Source organism: Molossus molossus, unplaced genomic scaffold (assembly GCF_014108415.1).
Source record: "Molossus molossus isolate mMolMol1 unplaced genomic scaffold, mMolMol1.p scaffold_m16_p_19, whole genome shotgun sequence".
In the NCBI taxonomy this organism is placed as follows: Eukaryota; Metazoa; Chordata; class Mammalia; order Chiroptera; family Molossidae; genus Molossus; species Molossus molossus.
Genome location: NW_023425354.1, coordinates 29,989,395 through 30,006,601, shown reverse-complemented (window position 1 = coordinate 30,006,601; position 17,207 = coordinate 29,989,395). Strand labels below are relative to the sequence as shown.

The following is a 17,207-nucleotide window of genomic DNA, read 5'->3' as shown; positions in this document are numbered from 1 at the left end:
TGCCCTCCCCACTCCCAGCTGACAATTTTTATGACAAAAGGCTGCCTATAAGGCTTTTGGCAGGTTATGTCCTGCACTAGGGTGCTCAGCCCACACTCCACACCTGAAGCTGAGTACCTGAGAGAGAATATTTGTACCAAGTTACAGGAACCACTACAACAATGCCGGTACATGTCATTAAAATACCAGATGCCTTGAATGCCCTCAACTATGGACCCAGGCTTGTCTCTGTGATCCTGTAACTCAAGTAATTAACACACAGGCACAGCAGGGGCCTCCAGGACCCCACTCCAGACTTGCCAGATGCTGGTGTTCATTCTGATTCATCAGTACCCATACCATCCAGGTGTTACATATGTTGCGTGCCATACCTGATTTTATCTTTCCTTTTCTTTCTTTCTTTTTTTTAATCTTATCCACATTTTTAGCAAAGCCTTAACAACCATTGGTAGACTCAGGAATGGTCTGTTGTACAGAACTATGTTCCACAATTCCAGGAGGTCAGTTTCAAGGCCAGAAAGTGACCAGACCAGGAGCCCTGTGACAATTCAGACTGGAGCTGAGTGGTCCTGGTCTCAGCTGGCAGGTCAGGGCACCACAGCTTAGACATTCTCTTCTAGTTCATCTCACTGGTATGGTGAAGAAATAAAAATGTAAAAATTAGACTTGTATACTTGAAACCTGTATGGTTTTGTTAACCAATGTCACCCCAATAAATTCCATTTTAAAAAATGTAAAAATGGCCCTGGCCGGTTTGGCTCAGCGGTTAGAGCGTCCGCCTGCGGTCCGGAGAGACCCGGGTTCGGTTCCCGCTAAGGGCATGTACCTCGGTTGCAGTTTGTCCCCGGCCCTGGTTGGTCGTGCGGGTGGCAGCCACTCGATGTTTCCCTCTCTCTCTTTTCCTCTCTCTCCCTCCCACTCTGTCTGTACAAAAAATGGAAAAATGTCCTCGGATGAGGATTAAAAAAAATAAAAATAAAAAATGTAAAAATGAAATTCATGCTCTCAGATAACTTTAAAGACATAGGAGAGTTTAGAGATTTTCAAGTCCAGGCCAAGTTTCCCCATTCGGTGACTGAAGCCCCAAGCGATGGAGTGATTGATCCAGAGTCGTCCCTGGTACTCAGAATGAAAAATAAAATCTTATCAATCCTTTGACCAGTGAGTGATACTGTTCCCTACTTTAACAGAAGGCTCAGATAATGCATTGAATAAATCAGCCAACTACAAAGCATTCGGGAGAAAAATGACCTAATTCTGATGACTGTGCTGCTGAAATGGCAAGTCTACAAAGAAAACAGAGCACAGCCCCTGAGCAGATCCTCTGTTACGCTGATGCCTGCAGGAGCTCAGTGCCCATCGTAGCCAAGAGTGGTTAGCGTGCTCGAACTAGGGCCTAAAGCAGGAAGTGGCGGAACGAGTTCCAGAAAGAGAAGAGGGGCAGGCGTCCTTGGTCCAGCAGGGTCCTCTACCTGTTTGATGTATAAAGGGGTGTGTTTGTACTCTGAGAACATGGCTATCATTTTTACATTACTTAGAGGATTTAGTAACTTTGAAACATAACCAAAATATATAAGTACCAGGGTAGTCTTAACATGTGTACACTAATTTAATTTTTATAATTCTTTAATCCCCACCTATAAAGCTACATACAGAACCTTTGGCCACTAGCCTTTTCCACCACAATTTGAAGCTCTGCGATAAGCCATTGGCACTCTCAAATCTCGTGATGCTACAATAACTTGGAAGTTGTCATCTGCAGAAATGTGTTGGGGGCCCTCAGGCCATCCTTGGTTTCAGTGATTTGCTAGAAGGACCCACAGAACTCAGAAAAAGCTGTTACACTCCTGGTTATGATTTATCAGCGTGAAAGGATACAGATTAAAATCACCAAAGGCAAAGGTACAGGGCCGAGTACAGGAGCGACCAGGCATAAGTTTCCAACTGTCCTTTCACAGTAGAATCATACAAAGTAGCACGTATTTATCCCAGAAATCATGTGTGACAACACATATGTAGTATTGCCAACCAGAGAAGCAAAGCTTGCTGTCCAGGGTTTTTACTGGGGGTTGGTCATGTAGACATGGAGCACCCACTTTGTTTCTCAATCTCCAGCCCCTTTAGAGGCCTAACTTACACAGTGCAGCCAAGGACCCCCTCCCCCCCCAACCACATCATCCACATGAAGTATCTGCATCTGCAAAGACACTCTTATCAGGCAAGATGTTCCAAGGCTTAGAGGTTATCTCCCAGGATCTGGGTGAGGGCCAGACCTTTTGTTTGTTTGTTTGTTTTTATTGTTGATACTATTACAGATGTTACCCATTTCCCCTCTTCTGCTCCCTCCACCAGGCTCCCACCCCTTCCCACCACCTTCACCACATTGTTGTCTGTGTTCATGGGCTATGCCTATATGCTCTTTGGCTGATCTCTTCCTGTCTCCACCACCCTCCTCCCCTCTGCGATCTGTCAATCTGTTCCATATATCCATGCCTCTGGTTCTATTTTGTTCGCCAGTTTATTTTGTTCATTAGATTCCACATATAAGTGATATCATATGGTATTTGTCTTTCTCTAACTGGCATATTTTGCTTAGCATAATAGATTCCAGGTCCATCCATGCTATCTCAAAAGGTAAGATCTTCTTCTTTTTGACAGCTGCATGGTGTTCCATTGTGTAAATGAACCATAGCTTTTTTTTTATCCACTCTTCTACTGATGGGCACTTGGGCTGTTTCCAGATCTTAGCTATTATAAATAATGCTGCTATGAATATAAGGGTGCATATATTCTTTCTGATTGGTGTTTCAGGAGTCTTAGGATATATTCCCAGAAGTGAGATTGCTGGGTCAAATGGCAATTCCATTTTTAATTTTTTGAGGAACCTCCATATTGTTTTCCATAGTGGCTGCACCAGTCTGCATTCCCACCAACAACGTACTAGTGTTCCCTTTTCTCCACATCCTCACCAGTACTTGTTGTTTGCTGAGTTATTGATGGTAGCTACTCTGGCAGGTGTGAGGTGATACCTCATTGTTGTTTTAATTTGCATCTCTCTGATGATTAGTGATGTTGAGCATTTTTTCATATATCTATTAGCCATCTGCCTGTCCTCTTTGGAGAATTGTCGATTCAGGTCCTTTACCCATGTTTTAATTGGATTGTCTTCCTGGTGTTGAGTTGTATGAGTTCTTTGTATATTTTGGAAATTAACACCTTATCAGCTGTATCATTGGTGAATATGTTCTCCCATACAATAGGTTCCCTTTTTGTTTTGTTGATTGTTTCTTTTGCTGTGAAGAAGCTTTTTAGTTTGGTGTAGTCTCATTTATTCATTTTTTTCCTTTGTTTCCCTTGCCCTAGCTGATGTATTAATGAAAATACTGCTACGTGAGATGTCTGAGATTTTACTGTCTATGTTTTCTTCTAGGATTTTTATGGTTTCACAACTTATATTTGAACCTTTTATTCATTTTGAGTTTATTCTTGTGTGAAGTGTAAGGGTATGGTATACTTTCATTTCTTTGCATGTACCTGTCCAGTTTTCCCAACATCATATATTGAAGAGACTGTCTTTATTCCATTGTATGTTCTTACCTCCTTTGTCAAATATTAATTGGCATGGGTCAATTTCTGGGGGTCTCTGTTCTGTTCCATTGGTCTATTTGCCTGTTCTTGTGCCAGTTTTGATTACCTGGCTGTCATGATTACAATGGCTGTGTAGTATAGTTTGATATTTGGTATCATGATCCCTCCATCTTTGTTCTTCTTTCTCAAGACTGCTGTGCCTATTTGGGGGTCTTCTTTGGTTCCACATAAATTTTTGGAATATTTGTTCTAGATCTGTGGAATAAGTCACTGGTATTTTAACAGGGATTGTGTTGACTCTGTGGATTGCTTTGGGTAGTATGGACATTTTAATGATGTTAAGTATTTCAATCCATGAACATGGTATATGTTTCCACTTGGTTGTATCTTCCTCTGTTTCCTTTTCCAATGTCCTATACTTTTCCTAGTAATTGTTTCTGATATTCCACAGAGATTATACAAATATAAGAAAGTAAACCTTTGAAGAGTTCAAATTTAAAGGAGGAGGAGGAGGAAGAAAAGGAAGAGGAGGTGGAGGAGGAGGAGGAGGAATATATATTTAGGGAATAATGAAGCCTTTTTAAATAAAAATTTTAAAAAGCTGAAAGTATGAAAGTAAAGATATGTCTGTATCAAGAAAATAATACACAGTAAGAAACAAAACAAAATTAAAAGAAAACTTTTTAAAGTTTAATAAAATAAGCTAAAAATCTATTCCAATACCAAGGGGAAACCCGTGCAGCTAGCCATGCAACCCACTCCAGTTTTGGGCTGCACAATTTCAACCTGTCCTAGATGCAGTTTGGCGCCACCTGCTGGCCCCTGTCTTCTCTGTCTTAAATCAAGAGATGATTCTGCAAAGAGCTGACTCCCGAGAAAGCTGTGGTTGCGGAAATCTGTGGCCTGTTTAGTTGGCCTGAATCGTCTTCAGCCTTCCATTTCCCAAACTTCCCTTCCCTAATCACACTTCCCACCCTGCCTGTGCACCTGCCGTATCTCCCCTACTTACCCTAGAAGATATGAACTTTATCCCGCATTCTTTGGGGCTGGACACAGAATGGGAGCCTACAGCTCACATTACAGTCTGGGTTATATATGTCTGTGGGTTCTCTGAATAGGAAGCTATCGACTGTGCGGTATGAAGTAAGGTCTAAAGGACCTTCCAAGCAAAAATAATCAATACAGTATATGATTACTTCCATCTGTATTGACTCTGGACTCTGAAGTACAGAAGTACCTCAACCCCTACAAAGTCACATGCCCATTCTCTTAACTCTCCATAAAGAAAGACTACACAATCTTCAGGAAACGTAAAAAAAACAATTGATCTGTTTAAAGAGATTCTACAGCATTCAAACTCAACAAGTACGAAGCTAAGTCATTTTCTTACAGGACAAAATTTGGCAAAATGGCGTAAGTGAGCAGATGCTGGTGGAGAAAAGGAAACCTTCAAACAGATATGCTTCATTGAAACTATAAAGAGAAAGAATGGGAAAGAATGATGAAGAAAGACGGGAAAGGAGAGGAAAGAGTGAAGGAAGAGAAACAGTCCCAGAATTGGTACATTTCAGCTCTGTTTTCATAGGTAGTTTGTAACTCCTTTGGTGGACTGAAATTGATTTATGGATGGTGTCAGATCCACTGTGAGTGGCTTCTCGGGACACTTATTACTACACAATCTTTTTTCTTCTTCCACGTTGAGCTTGGTGAGGCCACCATTGGACACTGACCTCAACAAATTATTCTCTGCAGGGAAGTCCCCAGATGATTCTGGCATGATCTTCCCTGCCCCCCAAACAACAACTCCTTTCACCAAGAACCCCTTGAACACACACACAATCGCAAACCGAGAAGGTGAAGAATAAAAGTTTGAAAGACAGAACATATAATAAAGGACAGAAGAAATCAGTGATCCAAGGTGTTCATTAAGCAAATCAAGCCGTGTTGTTTTTTTATTAATTCAAGGACTATGTATTATCTCTCTACAACATGTTAGGTATTATAAAGAGGGTGTACACTCATCAAATTGGAACTTTTCCTTTTTCCATACCATATGCCACAAAATCTTTTGCCAATAGTCAACAAATACTCTATACCCAGTAACTTCCCTTAACTATTCTGATCTTATGCTTTTATTTGAAAAACATAACAAAACATTCTCTAGAGTGGCCAGAACATAGAATTCTAGAGTTCATTTTATTCTCAATGCTCTTTAGCATCAGGGGCAAAATGCCAGGTTTTTCAGTATTTGATTTTCCTGTTAATCTGAAAACATGCAATATATTAATCTGAAATTTTAAAAATATTAATACTCTATCTCACAAAAATCTTGATGGTTATTCTTTGTAAGTCATTCTGCAATTACTGCAGAAGTCACATTCTATAGTGAAGTGTAGTTTATATGATTCTTTTTCTTTAGTTAGAAGAGGTATTTCTTTTATTGAGGTCAGTGATGAAAGAGGTGAGGAGGAGGAGCTAGGAAAATCAGGATCAAGGAAATCTCACTTATCTGGAAAGAATTTGACCTTAAATCTTCCTTAATTGGTATTATTATTGCATGTCATATTTATAGAGAGTATAACCTTGAGCCATACTAATTTATATCTCTTAGGGAAGGTTACTTTAAGAGTATTTTTTTTTAATCCTCATCCGAGGATATTTTTCTATTTATCTTCAGATAGAGTGGGGGAGAGAGGGAGAGAGAGAAACATTGACATGAGAGGGACACATCAACAGGTTGCCTCCTGCATGACCCCAACCAGGGCTGGGGACGAACCGCAACCAAGGTACGGTCTGGAATGGAACGCGCAGCTCTTTGGTCCACTGGCCAACGCTCTACCGCTGGCCAAACCAGCCAGGGCAAGAGATTTTTTTTTAAATTAAGTGTATCAATATGCCCTGCCTGACTAATATTAGACCCCAGCTCTTCCCCACATGAGAGTCTCTGAGAGTTCCCAATGTGTTTTTATTGCACTAATGCCTGTCCCAGTCTGCACTGCACTGGTCACTTCCACTGACCCATCCACCCTGGCCTTCACTGACAGCTGCTGTACCAGTTTTCTCAGCTCCTGCTGCTTAGAGAACTCCAGAGTTCACCTGCATTCAAATCACCAGGGTTGATCTTTTTGGTGGCACCTCCTGTCTGTCTGTGTCTCTCTCTCTCTGTTTCTTTTGGAAAATGATAGAAAAATATTATTTTGTATATATATGTGTATATACATATATATACATACACACACACACACATATACATATAAACTTTCAAACCAAAAAAATGATCACAAACTTTGGTGTATATACGTATCAAGAGATGGCTTTGTTTAATGTGTAGAGTCCCTGTTCCTGTCTCCAAACATTCTGATTCATTTGCTCTGGAGTCCTGTGCCAGAATTTTCATAGACCATTCTGATGTAGAAATGGGCTATTTTGTTCAATATTTTGAGGCATTACTTTTCTTTTTTTATTCTTGTTTTCCTTCACCACAATCAGTCAAAACTTCCCTCTTTTCCAGTTTCCTCAAGATGGTATATGGCAGGGTAGGAAGCAGACCAGTTCCTTTTCTCACTGATGTTTGTTTCCAAAAGCTTATTTCTGAGACTAGAGTTGTTGCTAATGGAGATAGGGCTCTTTCACAGAGTTGCAAGAAAAGCTTCTGGGGGACCCAGGCCTAGGAGGATGCGGTGGTGTGGTCAGATTTATTGGAGCTGGAGCACACACAAAGGGCTGTCCCTGGGTGCCCGATGTCTCATCCACGACCAGATGGCTCAGCTCTATCTCACTGTGGAGAAAGTCCAGTCTTGTCTTCACCAAGTCCAGAAGAAAAGCCAGGGACCAGAGATGTTGTGCCCTTGCCCAGCATTGTCCGGGCATCTGAAGCTGCCCCAGGTCAGTTTAGTCCATGCCAAAGCTTAGTCCAGTCTCTGTTCCCATCCGGCCCGCTTAGTGCCTTAGTCTCTGTTCTGCTGCACGCTGGCTGGCACTGCACACCCAGGCCCACGCTTGTAGACTGTGGAGAGAGAGCAGGAGCTCGCCCACAAACGAGCAAACGCCAGTGAATGCCGCTGAGAAGGCCATATGATTCTTTACAGGTAAAAATAAACTGCTAATAACGAACTATTCAAAACAACATATAACTGAGGGCAGCATTGACCTGAGAACCCAGTTATATGAGATTCAGTCCATTTCTTTTCAACGTTCATATAGCTAATGGATGCCAGACATCAAAGCCGGCATTTCTGAACATTTTTCCCCCCACTGGAACCTAACCAGATGCTTGAAGCATTCATTTCACAGATTAAAGAAATCCCAATAACTTGTGAACTTTGGCAACTCGTTATCTCAAATAAAAGAGAGTGAGCATTAAATTTGGGGATGTCTCAAAACAATGGAGACCGATGCTTACTAAAGAATTCTAACACTTCAGGCTAGAAGAGAATTATATTTATATATGTGATTAAAATCCTTTAGTCCACTAAACATCAATGTTCTAGACAGTGTGCAAGTCACAGAATAGAGATTAGTCTGATAATTCACCACTGAAAAGAAAAAAGCACACAGACACACAGAAAAAAAGCATTTAAGGAAATACTAACAAACAAGAAAATCCTGTTGGTTTACCTCGACATTTATTTATACACTGTCTCGTTAAGCAAAGAATTTGTGGCAGTAATGGCTGTTTTATTTATTAAATAAATGCCCTTCCCAGAAGTCATCTCTGAAGTATAGAGTATCAGAGAAGCATCTCAAAAGAACTTGATTTTGAAGCCGAATTATAAAAAACAAAGAACAGATGTATGTCATCATTAAAATTATATCAACTTTGCCCTGGCTGGGTGGCTCAGTTGGTTGAAGCATCATCCCATACACCAAAAGGTTGCAGGTTCGATTCCCGGTCAGGGCACATACCTAGGTCTCAGGTTCAATCTCTGGTTGGGACTCATACAGGAGGCAACTGATAGATGTTTCTCTCTCACATTGATGTTTCTCTCTCTCTCTCTCCTTTCCTCTCTCTAAAATCAATAAACATATTCTTAGGTGAGGATTTAAAAATTATATCAATTTTTATTATATATATTAAAATTATATCAACAAGAAAACTAAAAAATAAGACATAAGGTAGAATACCTCAGTCATCACAAGCTTCCTCAGTGGAGACACAAATCATAAGGTAAATAAAGCTGCCAAAATGAAAAGGCTACACCTTAGATGACCACTGAAGAAAACTCCACAACCCCCAGGCAAAATTCAGAGATCAACAATGCTTCTAAATGTCTTTTCTCAATCTTTCCACAGAAGCTGTTTCCACCGTGGCTTGGAAAATTCCATTTGATCAGATTTCTTTCACTTAGCCGCTGTTCCTGCTGTTCCTTTATTTACACCTTCCTTTAACCAAACGCCAGCCTTATGAAAGTAGACAGATTTCATTTCATGACTCTCAGAGGCAGGAAAAGCCCAGTGATGGTTCCTCCCATCTCCGGCATCACATTCCATTAAATCATTAGCTTTTAGAGTCCTTTGGTGTCGTGGCTTTAGAGAGGGGAGAGGCAAGATGACCAAGAAGAGACTGGGATGGCTGGGGCATTTTTCACCTACCTGAGAAGGGTGTAATGAGAAGTATGCCCAGCTTAACCATTTAAAGTTTATGAAACACCTTAGACTCCTTGGAGAGGTGATACCCTCAGTCTGGTAGCACATTACTACTGCAAACACAATGCGGGTGGAAAGTAAAAGCTAATAACCTACACACAGCAAAGGGCCTTACCGCTGACTTAACAATGTGTCCCAGTCAAAGGCAGCCTAAGGGAAAATTAAAAGAAGGCAGAATATTGGATAAAAAGTAATCAAATATAAGGATTAAAGTGTGCGTATGGTTCAACCGACAAAGGAGGAAGTTTTAAATAAACAAAAGTCAGCGAGATACATGAGCATAAAGCTAAGAAGGTCAAGAAATATTTTTTGAAAGCATCTATACTTTTATAAAAAGATACTTTTTAAAAATTATGGTGAAATACACATAATGTAAAACGTACCATCTTAACCATTTTTAAGTGTACAGTTTAGTGTTAAATACATTCACGCAGCAGTGTAACCAATCTCCAGAATTCTTTTTTAGCCTGCAAAATGAAAACTCTATATACCCACTAAACAACTCCCCATGGCCTCTTCTCCAGCTCCTGGCAACCACTCTTCTGTTTTCTGTCTCTTAATTTGACTATACCAGGTACCTCACATAAGTAGAATCATACAGTATTTGTCTTAAACACACACACACACACACACACACACTTTTACATTACTAGCAGAGACCAATGGGAAAATCTAAAGTACAAAAGGACAGAAAAACAGGAAGCAAAGAGTGAACTGGGGAGGATTCTAGATTTTAGTATCTATATATAATGACCCCAGTCATAACATTAGTTATCAGAAGTGGATGCAGATTCTCTTTTCTAAATGTCTTTTAAGCAAGATAGAAAAGGAAAGGGAAAAAAACACGAGCAGAGGGTAGACTGGGGAAACTCCAGATTCGGTTTCTGCAAATGACTCCACCACATAGCATTGCTTATCGGAAGTGAATTCAGATATCGTTAAAACAAAAATGAAATCAGTATCCTCTCTTAGTTTCTTAAAATTTTATTCTAAAGACGGAAGTTGGTATCATTATATCAGACTCAAATTCAATCAAAAAGATCACAATCTTTGTGCCAACGCACCAGTCACAATGCACTCTGATCTGATTCTAAAACCATCTGTCTAAAAACTTTCCAGTCTTGCCCTGGTCGGTGTGGCTCAACGGTTAGAGCGTCGGCCCGCAGTCCAAAGAGACCCAGGTTCAGTTCCCGCTAAGGGCATGTACCTCGGTTGGGGTCGTGCAGGAGGCAGCCACTAGATGTGTCTCTCTCACATGGATGTTTCTCTCTCTCTCTCTCTCTCTCTCTCTCTCTCCCTCCCTCCCACTCTATCTGAACAAAAATGGGAAAATGTCCTCGGGAGAGGATAAAAAAAAAAACTTTCCAGTCTTTCTTAGACATTCTCTGCTCGAATGAGCATGTTGTTGAGATCTAATAATATGTACATGGAAGACTATTTTTATTTAAGTTTTTCTTATCAACCATAAACATTTCTAATTTTATCTCAAAATACAAATTAGACAATAACCTAAAAATCACAAACTTCAGCAACCTCAGAAATATGCTGATTGAAATAATCATAGAGAAAGACAAGTAAATCTAAAACTAATGCTGAGGCTGAAGCTAATTTCAGCTTTAAGAAAACGATGCAAACAAAATGTTACAAGTTTGACGGGAAATTTCCCTTATCATATTAAGTATTTCGATGACGTTTGTTAATCTGGGGATGTGCCCTGCAGTTGGGAAATCATGAAGCAAATTTAATAGAATTACTCCTTCGAAAAAGAATTATCAGTCATCAAAACCTATGAAAGAGCAAAACTGTAATTCTAAATTTTTTTTTTTTTTTTTTTTTGCTTTGCTCCACCTTGTTTTCTTTTTTTCTTATTATAGTAAATGCCCCACGGCTCTGAGCCAGTAAAGTGGGTCCAGAAAAAAAAAACACATTATCCAATGGCGGATTAGCCAAACTGTAACAGGGATTAAGAAGTGACACAGAAAAGGAACACCCTAAAAGTGTGTATATAAGGGCCACAGAGGCGTCCTGCAAATCCGCTCTTCGCTGTCACCTCTGCTACTTGCCTGGACAAGCTACACATTCGCAGGAGCATCATGTCTTGCAAATCTCGGATCTCCTCCTCCCGGGCTGGAGGCAGCAGCTCGGGCGGGGTGTCGGCCGGGGGCAGCAGCTTCAGCAGTGGAAGCAGATGTGGTCTGGGGGGCATCCGAGGAGCGGCTGGCAGCTGTGGCCTGAGTGGGGGAACGAGTGGTGGCTTTGGAGGGAGTTTTGGAGGGGGTTTTGGTAGCTGCTCAATAAGGAGTGGCTTTGGAGGATCTTCAGGCTCTGGGGGTGGCTTTGGTGGGTGTTCTGGCTCTGGCTGGGGTTCTGGATTCGGTGGGGGTTCTGGATTCGGTGGGGGTTCTGGATTCGGTGGTGGTGCTAGCGGAGGCTTCTGCAACTATGGTGGTGGTGTGGGCGGTGGTATTGGCGATGGGGGACTTCTCTCTGGAGGTGAAAAGCAAACCATGCAGAACCTCAATGACCGCCTGGCCAGTTACCTAGACAAGGTCAGAGCCCTGGAGGAGGCCAACACTGACCTGGAGAACAAAATCAAGGAGTGGTATGATAAATATGGGCCTGGGTTTGGAGATGGTGGATCTGGGAGAGATTACAGCAAATACTATCCAATCATCGAAGAGCTCAGGAATCAGGTAAGATACTATCCACCGCAGAGTTTCTGTTGTCTCTTTTGCTTTTATTCAGAACATGTACATATAACGAAGATGTTAAGTTAAGGAATTATCTAAAAACATATTTGCTGGTTGGATATGTAAAATGGGACTTGGTGTAATTTAACTATAGCAGTACTGCATAGGACATCCAACTACATTAATTTTCTGCTTACGTCTCAAATTTGAGTAATTTTTTTTTATCCTCACCCAAGGACATTTTTGCATTTATCTTCAGATAGAGCAGGAAGGAGAGTGGAAGGAAGAGAGAGAGAGAAACATCAATGTGAGAGAGACACACCGAGTGGTTGCCACCCACATGACCCCATCCAGGGCCGGGGACAAACTGCAACCGAGGTACATGCCCTTAGTGGGAACTGAACCCTGGCAGCTCTGGTCTGCGGGCTGACACTCTAACCACTAAGCAAAACCAGCCAGGGCTTGAGTAAATTTTTTACATAAGAGTAAAATGTATATAATGGCAGGCAGCTCACTGACGTGTATATATGAGGGATGGTAATGGGTCGACACCACCATAATTTGTTTCATGATTTGTTCTGGCAGGTTGACATAGTTTTGTGTCTTGCTAGATTTAAATAGTCTTTACAGCTATTTTTCTTTCTAGAATCTGGCACAAATATTTTATAAGATTGTGGTGGAATCTAAAGTGTTTTGCCACGGTTGTATGGAAAATTTATTTTTAAGGACGTTTTAAGAATTGAAGCTCGGTTTTCACGCTATTTTCTGAAAGAGCTCATAGAATAACTGAGCTTCCAAAGCAGTGAAAGTATGCAAAGGGCTGGGTTCTGTGCCTATTCCAGTAACTTTGCGAATTGTTACCTTTTTGCAGAAAGATGTGGTCCAAATACACCAGGGTCATCAATACAGGTGCCATTAATGCAAGTTTTCAAAGCAATTCACCTTTAAAAGCTAACTCTGGGGCACCCACCCTCACAGGTGGGCATGCAGACACAAGGTAAAAAGCATCCATGATTCATTCATTCACTGTTTTTGCCTCTTCTAGATCATTACTGCCACTATTGAAAACGCCGGGATCATGTTGCAGGTTGACAACGCCAGGTTGGCTGCTGAGGACTTCAGAATGAAGTAAGAAAAGTGAAGACTTGAAAATAAGTGTTGTAGGAAAAGTAAAATTCAGTCTGTTTGCTTAATTTAGTCTAATATATTTTAATCTTTTGGGGGACCAAAACCTAAATTCACAAAAATCTCAAACGTAAATTTCAAAAACCATCATTCTACCCACAAACAAAAGAGACAAATTCAGAATGGCATTTTTGTCAAAATAACTATTACCCATCAGTAGAATTAACATTAGGCTCATGTTTGTCTTTACAGGGGAAAAATTCCTAAGACAAAACTTAGTAGCCTTTGTTTATCCAATAGCTTAGAGGAGAAAGCTCCTTGAATATATAAGATTGGACATACTCTTCGAAGTGTAGTGTACTGTCTTTCCGCTGCCCCTTCCAGGTACGAGAATGAGCTGCACCTCCGGCAGACGGTGGAGGCCGACATCAGTGGCCTTCGGAAAGTCCTGGACGACCTGACCATGACTCGCTCAGACCTGGAGCTGCAGATGGAGAGCCTCGCCGAGGAGCTGGCCTACCTGAAAAAGAACCACGAGGAGGTAGGGACACATTCCACGCTATTAAACAACTCTGGCCTACCGACCCCCACCCCCCAGCCACTCTATAACAATAAAATAAAATCTTTCTGAATGGATTTCCAACTCCTATGACCGGGGTGGGGGGAAATAACGGCAAATTACATCTGATTTTAGTGGGGTTTGTGGTTCTCTCTCCCTTCAGTGTCCTAGTGTCAGCAACGCATTTTCGGAAGACTGTTGCTTTTCTGATGTCATCACTTTGGACTTTTTCTTCTCTCTATGCAAGGAAATGAAGAATATACAAGGAAGCTCTGGAGGGGGCGTGACAGTAGAAATGAATGCCGCACCAGGAACCGACCTGACCAAGTTACTGAATGACATGAGGGCGCAGTATGAGGAGCTGGCTGAGCAAAACCGACGCGAGGCTGAGGAGCAGTTCAACAAGCAGGTAGATTATCACCACTGAGCTGCTAAGCCTGTGGCCACACAGACGCCACTTCCACTCATTTCATCAGCCCACGGTGACTGCATTTTATTTTATTTAGAGTGCATCACTGCAGGCACAGATCTCCACTGAGGCTGAGGCAGCCAGTTCCGCCAAGACTGAGATCACAGAACTGAAACGGACCCTGCAGGCCCTGGAAATTGAGCTTCAGTCCCAACTGGCCATGGTCCGTGCAAAGCGCTTTCCGGAATTTCCAACAGGGAGCTAAGGGGTTCGGCTTTCCCTCTTGCCAGGATGTTCCACTTAGCCCATGATAACAGCAGCATTAAGGACTGTATTGTGGTCATAGAAAGCATAAAACATTCCAAGTAAAGATAACATATGCTACTTCCATAAAGGATTTCGTTTTAAAACCTTATGCCAACAAAAATTATGAAAGCGATGATAGAACAATAGCTGGTAGTTTGGTGAAGGTGTACATCTCCCAGTACCTTATAAAATTTTGTCATTTTAAAAAGTCATCCATTTATTTTCATCATGATTTTTTTATTTCTTTTTCTCTTAGAAAAACTCCCTGGAAGGGACCCTGGCTGACACGAAGGCCAATTACATGGCCCAGCTGTCAGAAATTCAGATGCAGATTGGCAGCCTGGAGGAGCAGATCTGTCAGATCCGGGGCGAGACCGAATGCCAGAACGCAGAATACGAGCAACTGCTGGACATCAAGACCCGCCTGGAGATGGAGATCGAGACCTACCGCCGCCTGCTCGATGGAGAGGGAGGGTAAATGAAAGTCATGAACATGTAAAAAGCATACACCTTGGTGTATTTATGTCATAAAACCAAAAAGGTGCCTGGGGGCAGGACTTGTATTTACAAAGTCACAGTGACGGTCCAATCAAACGACATCTACCTTCATCACGGAGAGCCCTCTGCATTGGGGGTTTCTCCTGCCTTTGCAAAATGCAAAGGAGAACAATTCTTTTCCTTTCTCCAGTGGTTCTGGTTTTGGAGGATCTGATTTTAGAAACTCAGGATCCAAAAACATGGGGTCCAGAAACACAGGATCCAGGGATTCCATATCTGGTGACTCGAGATCTGGAAGCCATTCTAGCCAAGGAAGAGGTAGGCATTCTTTTAGTGTTCATAATTTTACCATTTAAAAGTAAAAACATGTTTTGCTTGTCATATTAAAAGTGTATACTGTGGCCCTGGCCAGTTTGGCTCAGCAGTTAGAGCGTTGGCCTGCGGTCCAGAGAGACCCGGGTTCAGTTCCTGCTAAGGGCACGTACCTCGGTTGCAGTTTGTCCCAGGCCCTGGATGGGTCTTGCGGGTGGCAGCCACTCAATGTGTCCCTTTCACATCGATGTTTCTCTCTCTCTCTCTCTCTCTCCCTTCCACTCTTTCTGAACCAAAAAAAAAAAGGAAAAATGTCCTCGGGTGAGGATTTAAAAAAAAAAAAAAGTGTATACTGTGCCCTGGCCAGTTTGGCTCAGCGGTTAGAGCGTCAGCCCGTGGATCAATGAGTCATGGGTTCGATTTTGGTCAAGGGCACGTACCTCAGTGTGGTTTGTCCCTGGCCCTGGTCGGGGTCATGTGGGAGGCAGCCAGTCAAAGTGTCTCTCTCAAATCAATATTTCTCTCTCTCTCTCTGTCTCTCTCTCTCTCTTTCTGTCTTTATCTCTTTCTCTCTCTCTTGCTGCCACTCTGTCTGAAAATAAATAGAAAGATATCCTTGGGTGACTATTAAAAAAAAAAAAAAAAAAGTATATACTGTTGTTTACATCGCCTTACCCAGAGAGAACATACTTAATGGATACATTTGTATTTCTTCAGATCAGTTCCAGACTGACATTGTGATTCTATGATTTCAGATCCAAGCAAGACTAGAGTGACTAAGACCATCATAGAGGAGGTGGTGGACGGCAAAGTCATCTCATCTCACATCAGCAATGTTTCTGAGGTCAAAGTCAAGTAGAAATTTCCAGATCGTCAAGAGTGTCTCTTAGAGAAAAAAAAATCTAAAGGACACGCATGAAGACATCACATCAATCTAGCCATCTTTCTGGATAACTTCGGGAAAATGGTTCTGCCCAGAAAGAGATGACTAACCACGTTTCCTGCAGCCTCTTCTTTTCTTATTAGAATGCTTTCAAAAAAAGTGAAATCACAACTCTGCTCTAATTGTTTCTAGGCTTCAAATAAACTTACTTTTGCAAATTAATTAAAGTATTGCTGATTTTTTAAAGAAATATAATGTTTTACTTAGAAATGAAGCAGTGTTATGTTACTAATATTAATTCATTATTTACCAGTACCTTCTTCATACAAATCAAGGCTGCAGCCATTTCATAAAAATCATGCCTTTTTTTTAACAACATCACATCAGAACTCAGAGATAGCTGAAATTAAACCTCAGTGTCCCTAAAACCATAGCCAACGGCTGAGCCCACAAAGAAGGATGCCATTATTAGAATTATCAATCCATAATTAATTAATGCCTAGTTGTTGAAAGTCCATCACTGATGAAAAGAAATATGAGATGCCTCCTACTTCGAGAAAGCTCCGTTTTAGGTGAAGAGGAAAGCTAACACAGAGAGGGCAGCAAACACTAGGGGGTGTTTCTGGTGAAGGGCTTGATTCCACAGTATTCACAGGAATCTGACATTGTGTCATTTAGGGGACTGGTCAAAATAAAAGTCTTGGGAAGCAAGGTGGGACATGTGATTCGGTGCCAGATTTCTGGAAACCTTGACAGCCCCAAAGGGAAGAGGTGCTCAGATACTTGTTCCTGCGCCTAATCCAGCCACACCTCTAGGCAAACGTCGTCACTTGGCCAAGGTGGTGTTTCCTTCTCCCACTCTCCAGTGCTGAGGTCTTTTACCCCGTGGGTGGCCCACAGGGCTGTCTTGTCTTGCTTGGGAAAATGAAGCCTGTTAAAGTAGGGTTAAAGTAGGGTTAGAGGTGGTATAAGATCAGTCCCAGGAAGAAACAGGCATAGGACAAAGCCAGGCTACATAAGAACATCCCTGCTCGAGGAATTTAATATGAATGGATCACAGAGTAGAAAATCAACCCCACAAACCAATCCTCAAGAAAAGAACAGGGGACTTGGCAGAAAAAATCAAATTTAAAATTACAAAAGAATAAACCTGAATATAGTTCATGTAAACTGTACCTTCAAATGTAAAAC

The 17,207-nt window shown here is 41.6% G+C and overlaps 1 protein-coding gene across 1 annotated transcript; it reads left to right on the top strand.

Moving 5' to 3' along the window:
- Positions 1 to 11,288: 11,288 nt before the first annotated feature.
- KRT24 (keratin 24) lies at positions 11,289 to 16,238 on the top strand. The gene is made up of 8 exons (XM_036268146.1): positions 11,289 to 11,927; positions 12,970 to 13,052; positions 13,434 to 13,590; positions 13,856 to 14,017; positions 14,115 to 14,240; positions 14,580 to 14,797; positions 15,012 to 15,139; positions 15,889 to 16,238. Exons 1-8 carry the CDS (start codon positions 11,328 to 11,330, stop codon positions 15,990 to 15,992), a joined length of 1,578 nt encoding a protein of 525 aa, XP_036124039.1. The 5' UTR covers positions 11,289 to 11,327; the 3' UTR covers positions 15,993 to 16,238.
- The last annotated feature ends 969 nt before the right edge of the window (positions 16,239 to 17,207 follow it).

Coding starts and splice junctions, on each gene's coding strand:
- KRT24 (XM_036268146.1), top strand. CDS start 11,328: ATGTCTTGCAAATCTCGGATCTCCTCCTCCCGGGCTGGAGGCAGCAGC. Junction 13,053..13,433: donor GCTGAGGACTTCAGAATGAA/GTAAGAAAAGTG, acceptor TGCCCCTTCCAG/GTACGAGAATGAGCTGCACC. Junction 15,140..15,888: donor CCATTCTAGCCAAGGAAGAG/GTAGGCATTCTT, acceptor CTATGATTTCAG/ATCCAAGCAAGACTAGAGTG.